The sequence below is a fragment of the Periophthalmus magnuspinnatus genome, chromosome 10 (genome assembly GCF_009829125.3).
Source record: "Periophthalmus magnuspinnatus isolate fPerMag1 chromosome 10, fPerMag1.2.pri, whole genome shotgun sequence".
NCBI classification, from domain to species: domain Eukaryota; kingdom Metazoa; phylum Chordata; class Actinopteri; order Gobiiformes; family Gobiidae; genus Periophthalmus; species Periophthalmus magnuspinnatus.
In genome coordinates, this window is record NC_047135.1 from 2,578,791 (window position 1) to 2,605,740 (window position 26,950).

At 43.3% G+C, this 26,950-nt stretch overlaps 1 protein-coding gene across 1 annotated transcript; it reads left to right on the forward strand.

Annotated features, from left to right (window-relative positions):
• The first annotated feature begins 429 nt into the window (after positions 1–429).
• On the forward strand, positions 430–22,900 carry LOC129456627 (basic proline-rich protein-like). Its single transcript, XM_055225035.1, has 4 exons — positions 430–944; positions 1,001–1,640; positions 1,684–1,909; positions 22,455–22,900. The coding sequence occupies exons 1-4, from the start codon at positions 430–432 to the stop codon at positions 22,898–22,900; spliced, it is 1,827 nt and encodes a 608-aa protein (XP_055081010.1).
• The last annotated feature ends 4,050 nt before the right edge of the window (positions 22,901–26,950 follow it).

Consider the following 26,950-nt stretch of genomic DNA (forward strand, 5'->3'; position numbering starts at 1 on the left):
AATATTGATTAAAATGAGACATATTTTGTTCAACAGTAACAAAACAAATCTTTTTTTAAATTTATTTTCTTCTGAATTTTGTGTATTTATTTTTATTTTCTCCTCAAATCATATGAAAAGTACTTCTTACTTTTCAAAAACGTAGTAGAAAGTACAGATACTGCTCTCAAATGTAGTGAAGTAAAACTAAAAGTATCCACTGTAAAAAATACTTAAGTAAAGTACAGATATCTAAAAATTCTACTTAAGTGCAGTACTTTACTACTTGTACTTCAGTACCTTCCACCTTAACGCTATAGAAATATCTGTGTCAAAGTTCACTGGTCGTACACACGTCTGTTGGATGAGCCCCGCCCCGGAGTCGGAGCAGCGGTTGGGGCGGTGGCGTCAGCGCAGACTCGAGCCGCCATCCCGCCGCCATGTTTTGACATGTGTGCGACGAGCGTGACCGACCCAAGGACGAGCGGACGACTATCAGACTCCCATCTGAACCAAAGGGTGAAGATTAAGAACAGCTCAACGTCTGCTCCAGACCCACCTCCAGACCCGCCTCCAGACCCAGCTCTGCCCCCAGCTCCAGACCCACCTCCAGACCCACCTCCAGTCCCAGCTCCTGCCCCGCCTTCAGACCCACCTCCAGACCCAGCTCCAGCTCCAGCCCCGCCTCCAGACCCTGCTCCTGCCCCGCCTCCAGACCCAGCTACACCCCCACCTCCAGACCCACCTCCAGTCCCAGCTCCACCCCCCGCTTCAGCCCCAGCAACGCCTCCAGCCCCACCTCCAGACCCTGCTCCTGCCCCGCCTTCAGACCCACCTCCAGACCCACCTCCAGTCCCAGCTCCACCCCCCGCTTCAGCCCCAGCAACGCCTCCAGCCCCACCTCCAGACCCTGCTCCTGCCCCGCCTTCAGACCCACCTCCAGACCCAGCTCCAGCTCCAGCCCCGCCTCCAGACCCTGCTCCTGCCCTGCCTCCAGACCCTGCTCCTGCTCCGCCTCCAGACCCTGCTACTGCCCCGCCTCCAGACCCACCTCCAGCTCCAGCTCTGGCCCCAGCTCCAGCCCCAGCAACGCCTCCAGCTCCAGCCCCACCTCCAGCCCCAGCTCCAGCCCCGGCTCCAGCTCCAGCCCCAGCTCTGGCCCCAGCTCCAGCCCCACCTCCAGCTCCAGACCCTGCTCCTGCCCCGCCTCCAGACCCACCTCCAGCTCTGGCCCCAGCTCCAGCCCCAGCAACACCTCCAGCTCCAACCCCGGCTCCAGCTCCAGTCCCAGCTCCAGTTCCAGTCCCTGCCCCAGGTCCAGACCCTGCTCCAGCTCTGCTCCAGTCTCAACCGCTGCCCCAGCTCCTGCCCAGATCCAGTCCCATCTTCACCTCCAGCCCCTGCCCCAACTCCAGCCCAGCTTGAGCCCAGCTCTAGACTCGCCTTGGCCCCAGCTCCAGCCCCAGCTCCAGCTCCAGTCCCAGTCCCTGCCCGAGGTCCAGACCCTGCTCCTGCCCATCTCCAGCCCCTCCTCCAGTCCCGGCTCCAGTCCCGGCTCCAGTCCCGGCTCCAGTCCCGGCTCCAGTCCCGGCTCAAGACCCAGCTCCTGCCCAGCTCTAGCCCCACCTCCAGCCCCAGATTCAGCCCCGCCTCCAGCCTCGGTTCCAGCTCCAGTTCCAGCCCCTGCCCCAACTCCAGCCACAGCTCCAGTCCCGGCTCCAGTCCCTGCCCCAGCTCCAGACTCAGCCCCAGCTCCAGTCCCACCTCCAGTCCCAGCTCCTGCTCTGGCTCCAGCCCCAGCTCCAGTTCCAGCCCCAGCTCCAGCCCCCCTTCAGCTTCAGCCCTGGCTCTAGTCCCAACCCCTGCCCCAGCTCCAGCCCCAGCTCCAATCTCACCTCCAGCCCTGCCTCGAGCTCCTGCTCCATCCAAGGTTACACAAAACTCTTATATATGAGCTTTAGACACTATATTTCACAAACCCATCGGAGTAAGACTGTAGATAGGAGCGACGCCGTGGCAACCGATCGATCAATGATGTGTTTTGGGGGGATTTTCAGAGCACAAGGTTAAACTCTTCCAACAGTAGTAAAGCGATTTCTTCAGCGCAAAAAAAATATGACCCAGCACTGACAGAGAATAAACGCCATCAGAGATTTAAAGGGCTCATATTACTCTATTTTCTGATCTGTGTTCAGACCTGGAGTTGTGTTTTGTTTCATTCATGTTTCATTTATAACATGATTTAAAGCTCAGAAGAGTCAGTTTTGTGTAATATAGGACCTTATCCTTACAGTTAACAGGTGTGACCACAACAAGAGCCATCTAGTGGTTAAATTTGGAATGAACAAAGCCCATTTTTGCATAATAAAATAAAATAAACAACATCTGGTTTAACTGTTACATTAGAGAAGAGCATAACCTTGAAACGGAGTCTGCAGAACCCCTCCTGCTGCTAATTTAGCCTCGATACAATCAACACAGCGCGTAGGTTAATGTGTTTTTTTGATTATACTGCAGAGCTGCGGAGGTCAAAGGTCACAGGGCTGATCAATGGGGACAGCCACACACCCCTGTCCCCGTGTAAAGTGGGAGTTTCACACATGAGCGACCTGGAAACATAATCAATCTGCAGTGAGCTCTCAATTAGTGCAGAACCAGAGCCATTTTCTCTTTACAAGAAAAACTGTCAACCTAGATATAATTAATAAACCATAGACTGTTTATATAAAACGATATAGGCTCTGCGTTACAAACAGGAAGTGAGCACAGACATGTCTCTCTGTACCTGCTGCTGTCAGACTCGTCATTTTGGTCTTAAATGTTCGTATTAACCCTCTACATGATCTTGGAGTTTATTTTTAATTTTTAATTTTTTTTATTTTTTTTAGTTATTTTGAGTTTTTTTGTTTTGTTTTTTTTTTTAAGGGTTTTTTTTAGTTGTTTTTGTTTTTAGTTTTTTCTTTTTTTCTTTAGAATTTTTTAGAGTTTTTTTTGTTTGTTTTAGATATTTTGAGTTATGTTTTTTATATTTTGAGAAGTTTCTTTTAGTTATTTTTATTATAATTATTTTTATTATTTGGGGGGGGGCTGTTATTTTATTTTTAGTTTTTTGAAAAACTTTGTCCTCTCTGTACCTGCTGCTGTCAAACTCATCATTTTGGTTTAAAATTTTCGTATTACCCGCTCTACATGATCCTGGAGGGTTTTTTTTTAATTGTTTTTATTTTTTGAGTTATTTTGAGTTTTGGGGTTTTTTAGTTTTATTTTTTGTTATTTTGAAGGTTGTTTATTTTTTTATAGGGTTTTGTTTTTTTTTTTTGTTTTTTTTTATTTACTTAATTTTTTTTAGAGTTTTTTTTGTTTGTTTTGTTTTTATATATTTTGAGTTATGTTTTTTATATTTTGAGAGGTTTCTTTTAGTTATTTTTATTATTTATTATTTATTATTTTATTTAGATTTTATCATTTAGAGGGTTGTTTGTTTGTTGTTGTTTTTTGTTTTTGTTTTGTTTTTTTGGGGGGGGGGTATTTTATTTTTTGTTTTTTGAAAAACTGTATCCTCTGCTGCAGGTACAGAGAGAGGAGGACAATTTCTCAATATAAAGTGAACTGGACCCAGAGTCGATGGAGCTGGATGCGCACATGCCCACTTCCTGTTTGCAACGCGACGGCTAGCAGGTTAGCTACGTCCATTTATATAAAAAATCTATGAGAGCGACATAAACCCAGTGGCAGTTACAGCTGAGGTCATGTAGGTTTCAGTTTCATAAACATGGATCTGCACCATTTTACCTGAAAATATGAACTATTTCTTCCACCTGGGCTCAAACGTGTTTATTTATTCTGATAATTCCTTTTCCCGACGCTGCTGAAGAACATCCGACTCCATTTTGTAAGTGATTATACGAGTGTGAAGTGGACGGGATCGCTGATGTGGCAGTTAACAGTTTCATTAGCTACAGTGAAAACAGACGAGACGCTGATATAACCCCACACACTATACCACCCACAATGCTCTCTGCTTTCTCTCTTTCTTTTTTGCGTAGTTATTTCCATATATATAGGGTACGATGCAACACAGGTGGGGTGTTTGTGAGACGGTAGGTAAGCAACGCTGCGAGAAAATGGACGCCCGAGGAATAGCAAACGTGGAAATTATACAATGAACAGAGACAACGCAGAAGAATATTATTTATATTTTAAGAAACGCTACTCAAGTGTGTCCACGTGGGAGTGTGGAAACAGAAAAAACAGAATGAATACATGATTTACGCTGCTCGCCAGTCGGGAAAACAATGTATCTCCCCAGGACGCTCCTTTGGGAATTGCACTACAGACCTCATGCGAAATCCACACTGCGAAATCCAGCTACAAATCCAGATATGTGCTCGGAATAGGCAAGTTATTATAATCTACGTGGTGTTTTTTTTGATGGTATTCAGAGATCGGAGAAGTGTCGGCAGTGTCACGGTGGACCGGAGACGAAATTAATTTGGGACCGGAATTTCCACATCAATTTTGAGCCAGTGCCGTGTGAGCGTGTCAAGCAGGACGGCACAAAGGCTAATCTAATCTGGCAACTTCTCGAGTTCACACCTGCACCGACTGTGAAAAGCACGAGACGCGGAATAAACAAAAAAAAAAAAACATTTATGAGGAAGAGGCGACTTCACAATGAGACAAATAAAAAAAGTAAACACGTGACAAAAGAACAGAGAGAAAACAGGGAGAGGAGACGTCTGGATCAGAGACGGGATAAACGAGTGGAATAAGGTGCTTCCGTATTAGGAATTGTAACGATGAATATCATAGCAACCAAAGAGCCAATCAGGAGCGAGGCTGTGGAAGGCAGCAGGGAGCAGGCGCTTAGCAACGCTGTCAATCAAACCTGTTGCTAACGCTAACAGGAGCGACCAAAGAGAAAGAAGGCGCCTGATTTATCTATCTATGTATCTACCTATCTTCCTTCCTTCCTCTTTCTTTCTTCCTTCCTTCCTTCTTTGTTTCTTCCTTTCTTCCTCCCTTCCTTCCTTCCTTCCTTCCTGCCTTCCTTCCTTTCTTCATTCCTTTCTTTCTTCCTTCCTTCCTCTTTCTTTCTTCCTTCCTTCCTTCCTTGCTTCCTTCCATCCTTTGTTCCTTCCTTCCTCTTTCTTTCTTTCTTTCTTTCTTCCTTCCTTTCTTTCTTTCTTTCTTTCTTCTTTCTTCTTTGCTACTACAACAACTACAATAACTACTACTACTATTACTTCTTCTTCTTCTGCTGCTCCATGTCCTGATGCAGGTCCTTCTCTACAGATAAATAAAAGTTTCTGTTTTCTTCAGGTTTTCTGTTTCTGCACATGTGTCGTCTGATTGTGTTTTTGTTTATTCTGCTTCATCGTCAAACACATAAATAAAACATGGGGCCTATAGTTTTGAGTATATTTTTCGCTGCTGGAGAAAATGATGGGACTGTGCGTCTTAAACCCGCTGCTGCTGAAAAGCCATAGTTTTGTTCCTGTTCATTGGACTTCATTTCGCTCGTGATGTTTTGTCTTTATGATGTTTGCACAGACCAAATATTTACATCTGAACGTCTGAAAATGACTTTGGCCCCGACTCCAAAACCTCTGCTCTCGCTGTGGGAGTCAGATCCGGAAAATATATCGAAGAAAAGTGATGAGCAGAGACTGAAGAACTGACACAGCGATGCTAGCAGTTATAGCGGCTAATTTGGAGATTCATATTTGTAATTCCGCGCGTGAGTGTCGTAGGATGTTCTGCAGAGGTTTGAGGAGTCCTGGTGATGTCCTGGGGTTTTTATTTCACTTTTGTGTCTGTAAATCAAGATACGAACATTAAAAACGGACCAATCAGGCGCCTTCTTTTCCCTGAGGTCGCTCCTGTTACCGTTGGCGACAGGTTTGATTGACAGCGTTGCTAAGCGGCTGAGTGTCGTTGGACAGTTGATAAAGATGGATTTGAATACTCGTGTCATCGCCTCGTGAACGCGTTCGTTGTCGCGTCGTAAATCTGTCAGTGTTCGTGTCGTTTGCCGTGAGCGTCGTGGTCACGTTTCAGCTGCTTCCAGATGTTTCTTTCATCACCGTTAGCTTAATCACGCAGGTGTTAGCGCCGTTTAACGTGATCACATTTAAGTGTTTGTTTTATACCAGGAATTATTACAAAGTTTATTGTGACGTGCATAAAAATATGCAAAAAAATACTACTACAACTACTACAACTACTACTACAAGTACCACTGTTACTACTACTACTGCAACTACGACATCTACTACTGCTACAACTACTACAACTACAACTATGACTACTATTACTACTACTACTTCTGTAATAATTACTACAGCTACTAGCTACTACTACAACTAATCTTACAACTACTACTACTACTACAGCTGCTACTACTACTACTACTTCTATAACTAGAACAGCTACTACTACCACTACAACTACAACTACTACTATAACAACCACAACTACTAGAACTACTACTACAACTTCTGCTACTACAACTACTACAACAACAACCCCTACTACAACTACTACTACTACAACTACAACTACTACTACTGCTGCTACTACTACTACTACAACCACTACTACAAGAACAGCTACTACTACTACAACAACAACCCCTACTACAACAACTACTACTACAACTACAACTACTACAACTCCTGCTACTACAACTACTACAACAACAACCCCTACTACAACTACTACTACTACAACTACAACTACTACTACTGCTGCTACTACTACTATTACAACAACCACTACTACCACTACTACAACTACAACTACTACAACAACAACTAAACTATAAGTCGCACCAGCCAAAAAACGCATAATAATGAAGAAAAAAACTATAATAATAGTAATAATTCACATTTTTTGGGGAAATTTATTTTACAAAATCCGAGACAAGAACAGACATTTTATCTTTAAAGTCAAGTTCTAATAATAATAATAAAATGTGGACCAACAGGCTGAATATCAGTACATCACGCTAACGTAACACATTTATATTTATTCAGCTCCATGAAGCACAGACAGAACTGAACACGTGTCTGGTTTGTTAACGTAAGATATTAACAGTTAATCAGATAAATAAAGAATAAAAACAAGCAACAAGTTTACTCTGGATCTCACTGCAAATCAATAAATCAAGAGAATTCTTCATCGTCGGCGTCACTTCTGAACAAATCCACCAACTCCAGAAGAACTTTCGGTTTCAGCTTCATCAGACTCAGCAGAATGTTTTTCTTTTAGGGGCGTTTTCGTTCAGTCTTTCTTAAATGTCTTTTAAATTATCGTAACGGAGTTTTACATTTTCACTGGTCCAGGAGCAGGAGGTGGATAACAAAGATGTGAAATTTTACACTCAGATGTGACACATATTTATTTAACTATGACAAAAGTGCGACTTATCGACTGGAAAATACGATAATTATTGCCGTGGGCGCCGCCGTCTTCATTCAGGTTGTGTTATTTTATATGAGTCTGCAGATTTTGACAGTAAATACGCTGTTTTAAACCTTCATTTGACACAAACCAACTGACTTTATATTTTAGCGTCAAAACTTTTCCCAAATTCTCCAATGAAAGAAACGGGATTCCCACATAATCGGAGCAGTGCACGGTTTTTCCTTCGGTTCATGTTTTGGGCTAACCACTCTGCCACCGCGGCGTCGTTCCCGTGGCGCTCTGTTCCGTCGGGCTGCGTCGTTCTGGTTTTCAAAGTGAAAAATGAGGAGGTGAGATGAAGTGGACGTGTAAAGTCTCATCTGGGGCTTTTCCGATAAAATCAAAGTGAAACATGTTTATTTATAAGTGTCTGTTTCCAGGACACAGTCGGATGTTCTGGGATAATTGGACAAAACACAAGAAATAAACAAGAAATAAACAAGAACATAGTTTGTAAAAGTAAATAACACTTTATATAAACACAGTATATGAACACCTCTCTCTCCCTCCTCTCTCTCCTCTTCCTACTCCCTCCATCCCCCTTCCTTTTCCCTCTCCTCTCTCTCCCCCTTCACCTCCCCTCTGTCCCACCCCTTTCCCCTCTCCCACTTTCCTCCCCTCTTCCTACTCCTTCCCTCTCCTTCCATTTCCCCCCGCTCTCCCCTCTCTCCCTCCCCGCCCTCTACTTCCTCTCACCTTCCTCTCTCCTCTCTATGCCTCTTCCCCTTCACTTCCGCGATATGTCTCTCCCTCTCCCCCTCTTTCCTTGCTCTCCCCTCCTTCTCCTCTTCGTACTCCCTCCCCCTTCATTTTCCCTCCCCTCTCCTCTCCCCCCTTCATCCCCGCTCCTTTCCCTCTTCCCCTTCTCCCTCCACTCCTTACTCTTACTTCCCTCTCTCTTCCTTTTTCCTCTCCTCTCCTCTCTCACCCGCCTCCTCCATCCTCCCCTCTCATTTGCTTCTCCCCCCTCTCTCCCTCCTCCCTCTCCTTCCTCCTCCCTCCCCATGCCTTTTCTCTCCCCTCCCTCCCTTTCCTCTTCGTCCTCTCCCTCCCCTCTCCCCCTCCTTCCCACTCCCTCCCCATTACTTTTCTCTCCCCCTCCCTCTCTTTCCTCTCCCTCCGCCTTCTTCTCCTCCTCCCTCTCCTTCCTCCTCTCCCTTCCATCCCTCCCTCTCCTCTCTTGTATCTCTCCCCTCTTCCTCCTCTCCCCTCCCCTCTCTGTCCTTTCTCTCCCTCCTTCTCCTCCCTTTACCCTCGACTCTCCTCCCTTCTACCGCCCCCCCATTCTTCCTCTCCCTCCTCTCCCCCCTCCCCATCCCTCCCCTTCTTCTCCTTCCTCCTTTCCCCTCCCCTCTCCCCCTCCTTCCTCCTCCCTCTGCCTTTTTTCTCTCCTCTCCTCCCTCCCTATCCCTCCCCTTCTTCTCCTTCCTCCTTTCCCCTCCCTCCCTCCCTCCCTCTCTTTCCTCCTCCCTCTGCCTTTTTTCTCTCCTCTCCTCCCTCCCTATCCCTCCTTTTCTTCTCCTTCCTCCTTTCCCCTCCCCTCTCCCCCTCCTTCCTCCTCCCTCTGCCTTTTTTCTCTCCTCTCCTCCCTCCCTGTCCCTCCCCTTCTTCTCCTTCCTCCTTCCTCCTCCCCTCTCCCTTTCTCCTTCCTCCTCCATCCCGCCTTTTTTCTCTCCTCCCTCCCTATCCCTCCCCTTCTTCTCCTTCCCCCTTTCCCCTCCCCTCTCCCCCTCTCCTTCCTCCTCCCTCTGCCTTTTTCCTCTCCTCTCCTCCCTCCCTATCCCTCCCTCCATCCCCTCCTCCGTCCCCCTCTTCTCCCCCGTGCGTCTCAGTGAGGTGCCAGGTGGAGACGCTAACCTCTCGTGACAATCCACTCATCTGAATTTCAACGAGCGAGCGACAGCGGTGGCTCCGGGGGGAGGGAGGGCTAACGGAGGAAGGACAGAGCACGGGTCAGTGAAGACGCCACGGAGAAAAAAAAAAAAGACATGACGAATTTACATGGAGGGTCCGGTTATTTCCAGAGATGAGCGGACGATCGGTCCCACGGTCACGGCCTGTAAACGTCCATCAGACTCAGACTGTACCTGCCGTATGGAAATCCTGCTGTTTCAAACCGTTCTGCGTCTTCAGGGGTTTCCAGGTGTGAAAAAAATCCCCAATTCCTTTTCCACTGACGGGGTGTGATGTAATTACTTCGCCTGAAAAGTTCCACACTATCGTTTTTAACATTTTTTTTAGGTTTTCAATTGTTTTTATGGCTCAAAAACATGTGTTGTTATTGTGCGAAGACTAATTTGGCCCGGCGGAGTCTTCATGGCGATAGAAACTTATTTTCCGGACTATAAATCGCACTTTTTAATAGTTTTCCGGGGGTGCGACTTATACTCAGATGCGACTTATATGTGAAATTATTAAAAATATTTCGTTATTGTCACTCTAGACTTGTGTACCAGTATGACAACCATGTACTTTCTGATTAAATATTTTACATTTACATACCAAACACTTATTCTTTTCACTCTACATGTTACAGTTCACTTGTTTGACCACTAGATGGCACTGGTTTATTGGTAATACCTGTAAGAAAATGTACTCTTTTATACATTTTTTATTTTTATTTAATTACCCCTTGATTTCTAAGACCATAAAGGTGATTTTTTTTATTTAGAACAATATTGTAAATGTTTAGTTTATCGTAAGATTGTGAAAACTACTTCCTGTTTCCCGGTTTAGCCTTTTACGCTAACGCAAAATCAGACCCCACAGAGCTCTATTTAAGAAACAATTGAAAAGTAAAATAAAAAGTTTTGCGTTCACCGGTTTGTTTACCCACAGGCCAAAGTGTTGTGTGTATTTTCCGTGTGTTCATGTGCAGTTTTGTGCGTTAATGTGATATGAGCCAGAGCTTATGTTATATTTTATGTGTTTTTGCTCGTTCTACGGTGTGAACTGTGACTAAGAAGTAAGACCACAGTGAACATCAGTGAAAAAACTCTCATGTCTCTCGTGTTTGTGGACGAGCCGCGTATGTTACGTTAGCGTAGCGTCTCTGATTAACTGTTAATATCTCACGTACATAAATATAAATGAGTTACGTTAGCGTGCTGCACTGATATTAGCCTGTTGTTCTGTATTTTTTTATTATTATTATTATAACTTGCCTTTAAAGATAAAATGTCTGTTCTTGGCCCCGGATTTTGTAAAGTAAAGTCCCCTAAAAATCCGACTTATATATGTTTTTTTCTTCATTTTTGTGCATTTTTTCACTGGTGCGACTTATACTCCAGAGCGACGTATAGCCTGGAAAATACGGTAAGCGTAAAGCCACTGTGGAACATTCTAGACGTAACATTAAGAGGGGACGAAGGCGAGTAGATGGCAGATTATCGATTAGAAAAGTTCTGTAGTACACATTTAATTTTATATGATTAAAAGCGTTAATGATGTTTATGTCGAGAGCGGGATTTGAACCGCTAACCCTCGGGTCAGTGGGCAAACGCTCTACCGTCACCCATATTAACATATTTTGGCGTTCTCAAACTTAAAAAGAAACCATTTTGCCCAGTTGAAAAAGCAGACGCCACAACGAAAAGGAAAGATCCCACTTATTTTGGGAATTGAACCCAGCACCACCTCGTTATGCTGCAGTAGATCAAACCTCTCAGCCGTCAAAATGCCCGTGGCGCTTCTATTCTTAGACATGAGCACCTTGAGTTAACTGGAGATGACCGGAGCGATTAGTCAGTGGACGTCCGTAAACATCCCACGGTCCGGTCTCGTTGGCGTTTTTTTGGACTTACACCTCGACCTCGGCCTCGTCCCTCGGGGTTTTGGCGTCGGAGCTAAACCCGCGGCGATATCCTCCTGTGGTGGCGCTGATGGATTCACACATGAGCTGCTCGATAAAAACAGATTGGAGCCGAGAAGAGGGAGACACAACAGTGCACTTGGTCTGAAAAAGGGCGAGAAAAAGACTTCAGGGATTTAGAGACGCGAGGCGGAGGGAAGATGGCCTGTTTGGAAGCGGAAAACAGTGAAGATTTGTGGCTGTGTCTGTTTTATCTTTCCCATCTCAAACTGCAGACTTCAAACTGCAAGAGCAAGTACTTTTTATCTCTTTTACTTTTAACTAAGGGAGTGTAAAGAGGTGGACACAGCGTTTGGCTACAAGCAAATGAAGCTCATCGAGGCTAGCAGTTATAGTGGCTAATTTGGAGCAGAGGGTGTCATAACAACCAAAGAGCCAATCAGGAGCGAGGCTGTTGAAGGTAACGCCCCTTTCCCGCCTACACCACTGGTTTAGCATGGAGCAAGCGCTTAGCAACGCTGTCAATCAAGCCTGTTGCTAACGCTAACGAGAGTGACCTCGCGGAAAGAAGACGCCTGATTTGTCTGTTATTAATGTTCATATCTTGATTTACAGACACAATAGTGAAATAAAAACCCCAGGATCATGTAGAGGGTTAATACGAACATTTAAGACCAAAATGGAGAGTCTGACAGCAGCAGATACAGAGAGAGGGGACAGTTTTCCAATAGAATGTGAATTGGAGTCAGAGTCGATGGAGCAGGAAGTGCACACATGATCACTTCACACTAAAATTTGACAGAGGGGCGGGGTCAGGATATATATATATATATATATATATATATATATATATATATATATATATATATATATATATATATATATATATATATATATAATGTGTGTGTATATTACATTAGAGATGTGGCCTGGAACATGTAACAAAGCATGAATATGCACGGTTCATTGTAAAAATTGTTTTCCAAATGTTTTCATGAAATTAATAATTAATTTATTAAATTTCAGTTAAATAAACACCCTCACCTATTTTAATATAATTTGGTCACGTTCGGCGGGCTGGATTAATAAGCCTAAAGGGCCGTGTGTGGCCCCCGGGCCGTAGTTTGGCCTTGTCTGGTCTTAATTTCTCACACATCACATTCGCCCAAGGACTCAACAGCAGAATGATCGAAGCAGGTTTAAAATCAACGATCTTTGTGTTGGTGGATGAGCGATTTAACCACTGAGCCACGATGAACTTTATGCACATCAGATCGTTTTAATGCTTCACTGTGGAACATTCCAGTCAAAACAATAGCATTTCCATGTAAAGAAGCAGGTCAATCATGTTTATTTATGTAGCATATTCAAAGTAACGTCAGCTGAGCAACGTGCTCCACATAAAAAGTCAACAATAAAAACAAATATACAGGAAAACAACAATAAAACACCAATATATCCTGTTTATTTCTTTTTATTATAGATTTTCTTTGTTCCAAACTTTCCCAGAGGCTCCATTTCTGAAGAAGACTTGGGCTGTTTGGTGTGAGCACAGAAATCATGACCTGTTTTATAATGCGGTTCTGGAGAGTTTTATACGCCTCAGTGTGGCACAGCCCGGTCTGGCTCAGTCCAGTGTGAAACTAAACTCGACAAACTGATAAATGAGGCCCTGAAGTGATTGTCAGGAAAGAGTCTGCTTCTGTTCAGGGCATTTTTCAAACCTCTGCGCTCGACGTTTAGTTTGTTTTCATCCCTAACGGTTTGGACTGCTCACTAGCGCCTCACAGTGGTCACGTGATGTCGCTGTGACGTGTCCGTTCAGCTGATTTAAACAGGTTTTGCATCTGCAGTCGGACTTCTTCAAGACAGTACAGTATTCCAGGTGCGTGACAGTAAAAATGCCCCCTCGTCCCGGTTTACAGTCCAGTGGGCACGTTTACGCATTTAAATCAGTTTAAATCAGCGGAACGGACGCGCCAAAGCATCACACGGCATCGCATGACCACTCTGAGGCGCTAGCGAGCAGTACAACCTGTCACGGATGAAAACAGTGGACTGGAAAAAGAATCTATTAAAATAAATGAACAGAAGAATCAGATGAATCTCATTTGTGCCACTTGTGTTTCTCTCTTGAACATCCGCTCCACAGAGGCGCACTTAAGTCACTTTAATCTCCATCGTCTCCATCAAGATCTGTGAATTTAATGTGTTTTTATTAATTATATCTGTGAAACGGGGCTGGTGCAGTGAGTTGGACACTTTGTGATTGTGATTTATAATTTATGACTGTGTTTTAAGCTGCAGGTAGTGAGCAAAATACAAATTTCCCCTTTAAGTTTACCTTTTTTTTACAGTTTTTTTTAACCGTTTTTACTGCGTTAAACACTGAGAGGATGTGACAGGCAGAGGGCGCTGTTCTATAGTCTGGAGGCTGCCACGGAAAAGGCTCTGTCACCTTTGAGATCCGACGTTTAAACAAAATCAGTAACATTTTGAATTGCAGCAGATATGAAATACAAACAGATGGTGACTCCTGCGACTCTCATATTCATAGACGTTTTGCAAATCTAAACAGCTGCGTAATCGAAAGGAAAATTGATAGATTTAGTGATTAGCGAAGTAATTGTCAGCTGTGTGTCTGGAACATTATGAACCTGAAGGTTTTTTTTTAGAAACTATTCAGGATTACAAGTGTGTGAAAAGAAACACAAAATCAGTAATGTGACTTGAACCCACAGACTGTACATAAATATATAAATGGACATAGCTAACGTGCTAGCCGCCGCATCAGACTCGTTACTTTGGTCTTAAATGTTCGTATTAACCCGCTCTACATGATCCTGGGGTTAATTTTTTGTTTTTGTTTTGTTGAGTTGTTTATTTTGAGTTGTTTGATTTACTTATTTTTACTTATTTTTTTTATTTTTTTTGTTTATTTTTTATAATGTTTATTTTCTTCATTTTTTGAGTTATTTTGTATTTTTAATTTTTTGTATTTTTTAGCTATTTTTTAGTTTTTGTTGTTGCTTTTTTTAGTTATTTTGAGTTTATTTATTTTATATTGAGTTTATTTATTTTAGAGTTATTTTGAGTTTGTTTTTATATTTATTTATGTATTTTTTTAAATGACTTATTGAGGGTTGTTTTTTTCTTGTCTATTTTTTGTTTTTTGAACAACTGTCCCCTCTCTCTGTCTCTGCTGCTGTCAGACTCATTTTGGTCTTAAATGTTCGTATTAACCCTCTACATGATCCTGGGGTTTTTATTTCACTATTGTGTCTGTAAATCAAGATATGAACATTAAGAAGGGGCGGGGCGTTACCTTCAACATCCTTGCTCCGGATTGGCTCTTTGGTTGCTATGATACTCGCAGTCGGAATTCCAAATATAGAACCGTGCTCCAGATTCGCCGCTGTACCTGCTCTGGCCTCGACGAGCTTCATTTAGAGCTGAACGCTGTGGTGACGTCACACTCATTTAGTCACTTCTTTACACCGTCTGTGATTCCTACAAGTATTTTTTTCTGTTTATGTAAAAATACCCTCCATTTTTCAATCCATTAGAGTAATCCGTGTGAATGTGGAAATGAAAATAAGTGACCCGGGCCTTCCACCTCTGCTGTTATTGGATCTGCCAGACGGAAAGCCGGTCTCTGGGGACACTGTATTTTTGTATGAAGCCAACCAACACATTGCAAATTCGATATTTTCTCCTCACACCTGTTTGAAATGGGACTTTTCAGTATTCCCTGCAGCCTCGGAGCAGGTTCCAGCGCACTGGGGAGCGCTTTCATTGCAATTAGCATCGACAATATGAAGCCAGTCAATCAATCTCATACGTCAAGGTAATGCCACTATTCTCCAGAGAGTGACCGGTCTGTCACATTAGAAGTGATAGAGCGGCGTGCACGAGCAGCATCGCCGTGTTTCGCCGTCGGGATTATTAGAATAGAACATGCAGCGCAAACTTAACAATGAGCCTCGTGAACAAAAGGCTATTGTGTATTTCATCGTGTTTGTTTTGCATGATCGCATTTATCTCGCTGATGAGACGGGAGAATTAAATATATTTCCCTACACTGCTTTTATGCTCTCTAATAAAGATTCATTTTGTATTTATGAGATGACAACAAGTTTTTTTTTTTCTTTCTTTCTCCTTGGCGTCATAAAATATTGATGCTGACTCTCCACGCTAACGCTCCACCCTGCATCACTAATAGACCTCAACACTGATTATAAAACAACTAAAGACTGAGTAAAGAAGTGACTGAGCGAGTGTGACGTCGCCCGCAGCGTTCACCTCCAAATGAAGCTCGCCGTGGCTAGAAGTTATAGCGACGAATCTGAAGCCAAGGTCCAACAGCGAATATTGTAACAACCAAAGAATCGATCTGGACCGAGGCTGTTGAAGGTAACGCCCTTTACTGTCCGGGAGCGGGCGCTTAGCAACGCCGTCAATCAAAGCTGTTGCAAACGCTAGCGGGATTGACCTCGGAGAAAGAAGGCGAGAAAGAGTTTTCAAAAGTTTGCACGTGTGACAAAGAAATGGCTGATATGTGCATGAAAGAAAGAGTATTTGTATGTGTGAAACTGAGGGATTGTTTGTGTGTGTGTGTGTGAATAAAATGGTATGGTTGTGTATGTGTGTGTGTGTGTGTGTGTGTGTGTGAACTGAATGTTTTTAGAAATGTCGTATTCGAGGGTGAGATGTGTTGTATTTGATGTATGTACCATATGCTTTTAGGTCTTTCATCCACCTACAACAAACTGTTTTTTTATTATTCTTCAACATCTGTCATGGTGCACACTATCCTGGCTCCTGTGTTGTTCCCTGTGAGCTTTTCCCCTCCCTCACCTGCCTGAACCTGGAGCTGGGCGGAGTTCCTGGCTCCTCCCGCGCGCACCTGCATCCCATCAGCGCAATCACCGCCATGTGCCGTGGATAAGAGGAGCCAGGACCACACACCGTCAACAGCCTCGCTCCAGATTGGCTCTTTGGTTGCTATGATACTCGTGGACGGAATTCCTAATATGGAACTCGACTCCAGATTCGTTGCTGTATCTGCTCTAACCTGTCATGATCCGCACCGTCCGTTCCTAGTTTTCCTCCTGTCCTGCTCTTTCCCTCCCTCACCTGCTGGATCTGGGCTGGGCTCCTGGCTCCTCCTGCGCTCACCTGCAGCCCATCAGCGCAATCACCACCACCTGCTGTGTATAAGAGGAGCCAGGACTAGACACTCGGTGCGTGATCGTCATCGTTCCCCCGTTCTGTCATTCCTGTCCTTGTCTGCGGGATCCTACGTGTGTCTTCGCCTCCTGTCCCGTCTTGGTGTCCGGCTTGTTTCCCGTCACCTGCCCTGGCTCCCGCTCGCTGGATTACTCCTGCTCGGTCCTTCCTGTTTCCGCGTCTTGTCCTGTCGTGCTCCGGCCCTGGATGTCTCCTGCCCGCTCTGGACTACGCCCGTCTGGCCTGCCTCCCGCTCCCTGTCCCCATTTGTGATTTACGAACTATTGACTATTAACTCTGCACTATTGTAAATAAACACTGTTTCCCACAAATAAATCTTTAATGGCCACGGTGAGGGAAGAACTAAATTGGTTTTATAAATTAAATATCAGCCTATTTTACAGTTTGACAAGGAATCATTTACCTTTTTTTTCATTTTCCAGAGTTAAAAGTATGAGGACGTATGATTCAAAAAGTGGTTCACGCCCAGGAACAAAACGAAAATGAAACGACTTGAGCTTCAGGCCACACGTCTGTAACAGGAGGAGGGTTTAAATACTTCATCAGTGTCATCTTCAAAAGGACCACACGAGTCCCCCTCAAAACGCATCAAGATCAGCCACCGACAGGAGCAAAGCATCATGGGAACAACAGCTCCAGACCTGATTTCACTCATGTTTCAAGTACAGAAACACAGAATTTATAAGGATCATTTTTGTGCATTAAGACAAACGACAAATAAGACAAGATAAATGTTAATGTTGTGAAGATGCAAAGACTCTCCACTGTCAAGTTTATTTTATTTGTAAAAATTGTGATATTAGAGATAATACAAACAATAAAATACATTAGACATTAGATTTGAGGGAAGAGGGGGCATCCATGTTTGTGTAGGTAAGTTATAAAACAGAAAAATAAGAGGGAAAGTGCAAGAAATTTAGAAAAAAGAAAAAAATTTTGTAAAGTTTCTGTTTTTTTCTTCTAATTTCCTTTCTTTTCTTTTCATATACTCTCTTCTCTCCTTCCTTCTCTCCCTCCGTTGCCCCTTTGCTCCTGTTTCTTTCTTTAATTGTGATTTTCCTGAGGGTCAGTGCGGCTCAGGGCAGCGTCTTCTTCCTGGTCTCACCTTGACCCCGAGGGGGCGCTGGTCAGGACGCTCGATCGTCTCTGGGTCGACCCTCTGACCCGTCGGGAGATGGTCTGTTTCACTCTCATGTTTTTGTTGTTTCACCTTTGTGCTCTGAGCCGTCACACACATTTTTCAACAGAATGTTCAGCTGAAACAGACACAGAAAATCGTTGACTTGAGATTTTGAACTGCTGAGCCACGAGGAAAATGTCTTCAGTTTTTCTCAAAGGCACAAAAAAGCAATTTAAATAACAAAACAGAAGTTCAAAAGAACCTGGACAGCCTTTAGGGATGAAAATAAAATATGCAAAAGTGATACTGACATAAAACAGTTGTGTTTTTATTTACACACATTTACAAAATAAAATATTTTTAATAATTGGCTCTGTGCACGTCTCAAAGCGACAGTCACTTTTATTAAAATCAGTTAACATAAAATAAAAAATATATATATCTATTAAAATACATTACACAAATATTATTATTTGTAGAATTCTTCAGTTTGTGGTGCCTCAAAATTAGCATTAGCGTTAGCATTGACACACAAACATGTCTCTAAACAAAGAAGTGTCTCTAGAAGTGTTCATTTTATTTGTTTAATGTTTAACATCCACCTGCAGCTCCCTGTCCACTGTCTGACCCTAACCCCCTGACCTCTGACCCCTGACCCCTCACCCACCTGCAGCTCTCTGTCCACTGCCTCATCTTTAAATATTTATTCATTTTATCGTGACTCTGCAAAAACCTCATAGAGATAAAACTGGACAGGAAGTAGTGACGCTAACAGTGACGTTGGGGGCGCTGTTGAGCACACACACACACACACACACACAGAGTACACACAGTTTACACAGACGTGAGCTGAGGATTAAACAGTGTAATGGACTAAATGTGTCAGCATTTACATAAAGTACTTTACATTACTACATAATTACAGGGTACTTACGTGTACGAGCAGCGGCACGTGGAGGGAGGGCCGGCTCGTGCTCGTTTCCATGGAGACGGTATCGCTTTGCCTGGAATATTTAGCATCATTATGGCTGTTAGCATACCTGTATTTCCATCTTGACATGAATATTTGATGTGGCGGTTTATACGGCAGCAAAGTGTGAGAGCAGTGACTGAGTTTATGTAACGCCCCCAATAAAGACACGATATTCTGTGTTTTAATGTTGTTTCCTCTTCACAAACAGACCTGGAGTTGTGTTTTGTTTCATTCACACACAAGCTCATCTTTTCTCAAACAGCAAACACTCTGTTCCACCTTGTGATGTCATCGCGTGGTAATACAGGAAGTGCTCCGCTGTGTTTTTAAACTCCGCACACCTTCATTTCTAGAATCATTTAGGTACTTTTCAGCCCTGGAAAAACTGCCAATCTCTATTGAACTAAACGTACAGAAACAAACCTGCATATTTAGACTTCTCGTAAACGGAAAACGCTCTGTTCCACCTTGTGATGTCATCATGTGGTAATACAGGAAGTGCTTTACTGTGTTTTTAAACTCCACGCACCTTCATTTCTAGAATAATTTAGATGATTTCAGGCCTAGAATTACGAATCTCTGCTGAACTAAAGGTAAAAAGGAGCTGTTGACTTGAAAAAAAACTACCACTTCATGACATCACAAGGTGGAACAGAGCGTTTTGAGGTTTGAAGATGTCCACAGACTAATAACGTATGTGTGTTTTTGAAGAGATAACAGCATTATAACATGATTTAACACTCACAAGAGTTAATTTTTTGTAATATAAGCTCTTTAAAACACTGACGTCATTGGTGATATGACTGTACATTTCCATATTAAACCAAACTCCTTGTGCGTCCCATTTTACTCATCACGCCGCGCCATTTGAACTGTTTATTTATCTCCAGAGCACGTTCTGAATGATCCATTTTAATAGCCGTGGTCTATACAGCGCTCACGTCCCCCGGTGCTTTGTTATATAAGTGTCAAACCCTCAGTGGGCCTGTACTTCTAATAAGACACAAACTCTAGCGGCGTCCTAGAGGTGCTCCCGGTCCCCAGCAGAAGGCCCACGCCACGCTTTACGATCATAAACACAACAGCTTTTAATTAGACCTCAGTGTGTTCCCCGGGTCCTCAGAGGCCAAATGTGTCACATGCGAACTGCGAGAAGAAGGAAGAAAACTTTTGGAGAAACGGAATAAATAACGAGAGACTTTACGCGAGACGGTGCAGGGAGCAGTGACCTGGAGCAACGTGCGCTGGAAATAATGCTGGAAATAATAATGGGCGACAGAGTGTTTGTCCACTGATCCGAAAGGCCGGCGGTGGAGTCAGAGCCACGGACGCGCAGGTTGGCGGTGCGATTCCGGCTTCCACACAAAGACTGTGTAAAGAAGTGGACTGAGCGAGTGTGACGTCACCCACAGCGTTCAGCTACGGTCAAATGAAGCTAATCGAGGCTAAAGCAGTTATAGCGGCTAATTTGGAGCCGATTTCCACATTAGGAATTCCGACTGTATCATAGCAACCAAAGAGCCAATCCAGAGCGAGGCTGTTAAAGGTAACGCCTCTTGCCGCTCGCACCACTGGTTTAGCAGGGAGCAGGCGCTTAGCAACGCTGTCAATCAAACCTGTTGCTAACGCTAGCGGGAGTGACCACGGGGAAAGAAGGCGCCTGATTTGTCTGTTATTAATGTTCATATCTTGATTTACAGACACAATAGTGAAATAAAAACCCCAGGATCATGTAGAGGGTTAATATGAACATTTAAGACCAAAATGAGTCTGAAGCAGCAGAGACAGAGAGAGGAGACAGTTTAAAAAAAACCCAAAAAATAGACAAAAAAAACAACAACTCAATAAGTCATTTAAAAAAATACATAAATAAATATAAAAATAAACTCAAAATAACTCAAAAAATAAAAAATAAACTCAATATAAAATAAATCAAGTCAAAATAACAAAAAAAAACAACAAAAACTAAAAATAAATAAAAATAAATAAATAAATCAATACAAAATAACTCAAAAAATGAAGAAAATAAACTTTATAAAAAATAAACTAAAAAATAAGTAAAAAATAAGTAAATCAAACAACTCAAAATAATCAACTCAACTCAAAAAAATAAAAAATAAAAAAAAGAACCCCAGGATCATGTAGAGGGTTAATACAAACATTTAAGACCAAAATGAGTCTGAGAGCAGCAGAGACAGAGAGAGGGGACAGTTTATCAATAGAAAGTGAATTGGAGCCAGAAGCGTGTCCATGCTCACTTCCTATTTGGAACGTGGTGGCTAGCAGGTTAGCTATGTCCATTTATATATACAGTCTATGCTCCCACACTTGAATGCTGATGTTGTGTCCTTGGGCAAAACACTTAACTCACCTCGCCCCCAGTGTCTGTGTGCACTGGTGTGTGAATGTGTGTGTGGTTCCTTGATGTAAAGTGATTTGAGCATTGAAGGTGGAAAAGTGCAGTTCACCTTTCATGGTCTCGCTGTTTCGCAGATTTTTTTTGAGCAATTTTCCATGCTGTATGATCGTGCATTGTGTCGTGCGTCCTGATTGGCTGTTGGACTGTAGACCATTGTGTCGTGCGTCCTGATTGGCTGTTGGACTGTAGACCATTGTCCATCAGTCTCCTCCGTGTCGTGTCTCCTGTCCAGTACAGAATGTGTTCAGACAAATTTACATAAACGTTGGATCTCAGTGTGACTCTGAAGTGCTGTACGTTTGCAATTTTTTTTTTCTCCCCGACAAAACCCACAATGTCGATGAAACGTTCTGCACCGACAAAGACGCCTACGAAGGTTTGAACTTTGAGAGAGTTTAAACGAGAGAGAAATGTGAGAAAATGTTAACGCCCGTGTGAGAAAAGTGTATAAAGTGTGTGGTGAGGGGTTTTACAGACAAAAACAGAGAGAATAATGTAAAAAATAAAGCTGACTCGACGTTATTTCACTTGTAAACATGGTCTTTGTTCTTTCCTTTCAAACCAGGTTCACCACATGAGGAAGTTTAAACAGATATTATAACACAACGGTGAGAGATTTGAAAGTCTGGAAAGGCCGTTTGGTGACGCTTCACTGGTGTTTCTACAACGGCGAGTGTCTCCTGTGAATCTGAAACAGGAAACGCCACAGTCTGAACGGCACAGAGTTTAAAACTGAGCCAGACGGAAAGTGACGTGCAGATCATAGACGTTAATGATTAATGTGTCTGTAATTAGTCCATTAGTCCGAAATGTAATGTCTTTTCTCTACTTACAAATAAAGTGTAGATGCTGTTGGTTCGCCTGGAATGTTTCAGAGTATGGCATTTAACATATCTATCTATCACAGGTCAGATCTGGATAGACACTGATGGGAAAAACGCTGAAAACCTGAATTAAAACATATTCTGTAACATGATACAAACTGCATTCTCGTCAGGATTCCTGTTTTCCCCGTGTTCTCCTCTGCTGTCTCTCCTTCTCTTCCATTTTATTAGAATTCCGAGCTGTTATTAATGTTCATATCTTGATTTACGAACACAAAAGCGAAATAAAAACCCCAGGATCATGTAGAGGGTTAATACGAACATTTTAGTGAACTGGAGCCAGTTTCGATGGAGCTGGGAACGCGGTTATGAGCACTTCCTGTTTGAAATCCGGCGGCTAGCATGTTAGCTATGTCCATTTATATTTACAGTCTATGGTTTCTGCCCATCTTCAGCCCATCGTCAGTCAATCTACAGCCTCTGCCGTTCAAAGACTCTACTCGTTCGCCCTCACACTGCCAGATCGATGGAGTTTGTCCATCGTGGTTTTCTATCTGCTCGATTCATTGAGTTTTCCTAATTGCATTGTTTGTTTTCCATGTTTTTTTCAGACCCACAGTCACAGCCCACCTCAGCCTCCGACCCAGCACCCAGCTACTATCTCCCATCTCCCAAACTTCCAACTCCCATCTCCCAACTCCCAGGTCCCGGCTCCCAGCTCCCACCTCCCATCTTTCAACTCCTATCTCCCATGTCTCATCTCCCAGCTCCCAGTTCCCAGCTTCCTTCTCCCTTCTCCGAGGTCCCTGCTCCCATCTTCCAGTTTCCATCTCCCATCTCCTGTCTTCCATCCCTGAGCTCTCTTCTCCCATCTCCCAACTCCCAGGTCCCGACTCCCAGCTCCCACCTCCCATCTCCCATGTCTCATCTCCCATCTTCCATCTCCCAGCTCCCTTCTCCCTTCTCCGAGGTCCCTTCTCCCATCTCCTGTCTTCCATCCCTGACCTCTCTTCTCCCATCTCCCAGCTCCGTTCTCTTCGCCTTTTCCTCTGTGTAAATAACCCCTGTTCATTTTTTGCTTTCACATTTTGCTCTTTTTGATCACCAGTCGTCACAGTTCTGAATACTTAAAATATTTCTGCATTGACTTGCATTTAAATTACAGGGTAAATATATCAGTTTAATATTATTTAACATTCCTCAAAGCAAAATATCTCCCTAGAGTGAAGCAGGAAATGTGCCTCATCCAGAAAAGTTCCAAACATTATCTCGGATTAGAGTTAATTTAGTTTGCAGAGATATGTACTTGGGAGCTAAACTTTTCAAGCTGAGTGTAATGGTTGGACCAAACTCATTATTTGAGGGGTGTAAGTGTGTGGGGGAGTGTGGACAGTGTGAGAATGAAACTGGGTAGAAGCCAATTTATTGCTGTGTGATCAATAGGTGCGACGATGGTGGAGGCTACAATGATTTGTTGCTCGGGCGAGACTGCAGATTCACAAATAACAGAGGGACTGCCTTAAGCCACACTGCAGGTTCCACGCTCCACACTGCAGGTTCCACGCTCCACACTGCAGGTTCCACACTCCACAATGCAGGTTCCACAATCCATGCTCCACTCTGCAGGTTCCAGGTTCCACGCTCCACACTGCAGGTTCCACGCTCCACGCTGCAGGTTCCACGCTCCACGCTCCACTCCGCAGGTTCCACACTCCACGCTCCACACTCCTCTCTGCAGGTTTTACTCTACAGATTCCACTCTACAGAATCTACACTGCAGGTTCCACATTTTAAAGTTGCACTCTGCAGGTTTTACTCCTCACACTGCACGCTCCACTCTGCAGGGTTTGATCTATGGGTTCCATGCAGCAGGTTCCACATTTGTAGGTTCCATACATTTACGTTCCACACGTGTATGTTTTACATTGTAGGTTCCACACTTTTACATTCCACACTGCAGGTTCCACACTTGTGCGTTCCACACTTGTAGGTTCCTGTGATAGTGCTCTGAAGGGAGAGGGGGCTTAGCACAGAGAGCAAAGACTCGGAGTGAAACTGAAACTTATTAAACATGTTAATATGTTGCTTTGGAATATAGTATTTTAAAATAAAAAGACCCGATAGAAGTAAATACCTCCTCTTTAATACCCGATAGAAGTAAATACCTCCTCTTTAATACCCCACAGAAGTAAATACCTCCTCTTTAATACCCCACAGAAGTAAATACCTCCTCTTTAATACCCCGTAGAAGTAAATACCTCCTTTTTAATACCCCGTAGAAGTAAATACCTCCTCTTTAATACCCCGTAGAAGTAAATACCTCCTCTTTAATACCCCGTAGAAGTAAATACCTCCTCTTTAATACCCCGTAGAAGTAAATACCTCCTCTTTAATACCCCGTAGAAGTAAATACCTCCTCTTTAATACCCCACAGAAGTAAATACCTCCTCTTTAATACACCGTAGAAGTAAATACCTCCTCTTTAATACCCTATAGAAGTAAATACCTCCTCTTTAATACCCCGTAGAAGTAAATACCTCCTCTTTAATACCCCACAGAAGTAAATACCTCCTCTTTAATACCCCGTAGAAGTAAATACCTCCTCTTTAATACCCCGTGGAAGTAAATACCTCCTCTTTAATACCCCACAGAAGTAAATACCTCCTCTTTAATACACCGTAGAAGTAAATACCTCCTCTTTAATACCCTATAGAAGTAAATACCTCCTCTTTAATACCCCGTAGAAGTAAATACCTCCTCTTTAATACCCCACAGAAGTAAATACCTCCTCTTTAATACCCCACAGAAGTAAATACCTCCTCTTTAATACACCGTAGAAGTAAATACCTCCTCTTTAATACCCCACAGAAGTAAATACCTCCTCTTTAATACCCCGTAGAAGTAAATACCTCCTCTTTAATACTCCACAAATGTAAATACCTCCTCTTTAATACCCCGTAGAAGTAAATACCTCCTTTTTAATACCCCGTAGAAGTAAATACCTCCTCTTTAATACCCCACAGAAGTAAATACCTCCTCTTTAATACACCATAGAAGTAAATACCTCCTCTTTAATACCCCACAGAAGTAAATACCTCCTCTTTAATACACCGTAGAAGTAAATACCTCCTCTTTAATACCCCACAGAAGTAAATACCTCCTCTTTAATACCCCACAGAAGTAAATACCTCCTCTTTAATACCCCACAGAAGTAAATACCTCCTCTTTAATACCCCATAGAAGTAAATACCTCCTCTTTAATACCCCGTGGAAGTAAATACCTCCTCTTTAATACTCCATAAATGTAAATACCTCCTCTTTAATACCCCGTAGAAGTAAATACCTCCTCTTTAATACTCCACAAATGTAAATACCTCCTCTTTAATACCCCGTAGAAGTAAATACCTCCTTTTTAATACCCCGTAGAAGTAAATACCTCCTCTTTAATACCCCACAGAAGTAAATACCTCCTCTTTAATACCCCATAGAAGTAAATACCTCCTCTTTAATACCCCACAGAAGTAAATACCTCCTCTTTAATACCCCACAGAAGTAAATACCTCCTCTTTAATACCCCACAGAAGTAAATACCTTCTCTTTAATACCCCACAGAAGTTAAAGACAGATTTTGAGAACTATTTAATACAAAAATTGTATGTTATTTTCAATATTTTATTTGTATATTTTTGTTTGCTCAAACTATGAACATGCTAAAAATAAACCCCTCGCCCATTTCAGTCTCAAGCTGCATAAAAATACTTTCAATTTCCATCCAATTTTAAAATGTGGTGTGGCTCAGTTGGTCGAGTGTTTGTCCATTTTTCTGAAGGTTGTCGGTTCAAATCCCGACATAAACGTTATTGACTGAACGCTCAGATCCACAGATGTGATTCCACTTATATAAAAATGTTGCTAAGTAAAAATTAATAAGACATATAGATACCTGAAAATCATCTTCCTCCACTGCTGCGTGTGCGTCTCTGTGCGCGCGTGCGTGTTGACAACCGCGGCGTGGGCGGTGGCGTTGGTGGCGGCGGTGTGGGCGTGCAGAGCGGCGGGGGGAGGAGACCCTGCATAACTCAAAATGGCTCCTCTCGGACTCGCAGCCTTCACAGCCGTTTAAGGGAGATTTATGTGCGTCGCTCTCGTGGCGCCCTGTGACATTTCCATTTGCGACATGACGGCCAATCACAGAGCGCGGTGTTGGCGGCGGCGTTTGAGCAAAAAGAGAAAGAAAAGTCAGAAGGATGAAAAATGACTCGAGCTGAAATATGGTTCTTATAAAGCTCCAGTTTAGTGGCGTCTTATGCTCTTTGTGCTTTCCGCTCACATTCAGAGCCCCTGCTGCATTATGGGTACTGTCCATTATCAGATACATGAAATAAAATAGAAGGCGTCAAGTCTGCTGATCGGAAGGTTGTTGGTTCAAATCCCGCTCCTGACATAAACATAATTGGTTGAGCTGGTCAGTTTTAATCACAAGCAGTTTGGCGATTTGTGCGATTCCAGCTCCTACAAATGAACGCTGTTGTTGTGTTCTTGGGCAAGACACTTCACCCACATCACCCCTAGTGTCTGTGTGTGGATGTGTGTGTCAAAGTGTGTGGATGTGTGTGTCAAAGTGCGTGGATGTGTGTGTCAAAGTGCGTGGATGTGTGTGTGTCAAAGTGCGTGGATGTGTGTGTCAAAGTGTGTGGATGTGTGTGTCAAAGTGTGTGGATGTGTGTGTCAAAGTGCGTGGATGTGTGTGTGTCAAAGTGTGTGGATGTGTGTGTCAAAGTGTGTGGATGTGTGTGTCAAAGTGCGTGGATGTGTGTGTCAAAGTGCGTGGATGTGTGTGTCAAAGTGTGTGGATGTGTGTGTGTCAAAGTGCGTGGATGTGTGTGTGTCAAAGTGTGTGGATGTGTGTGTCAAAGTGCGTGGATGTGTGTGTCAAAGTGCGTGGATGTGTGTGTCAAAGTGCGTGGATGTGTGTGTGTGAAAGTGCGTGGATGTGTGTGTGTCAAAGTGTGTGGATGTGTGTGTCAAAGTGTGTGGATGTGTGTGTCAAAGTGCGTGGATGTGTGTGTCAAAGTGCGTGGATGTGTGTGTGTCAAAGTGCGTGGAT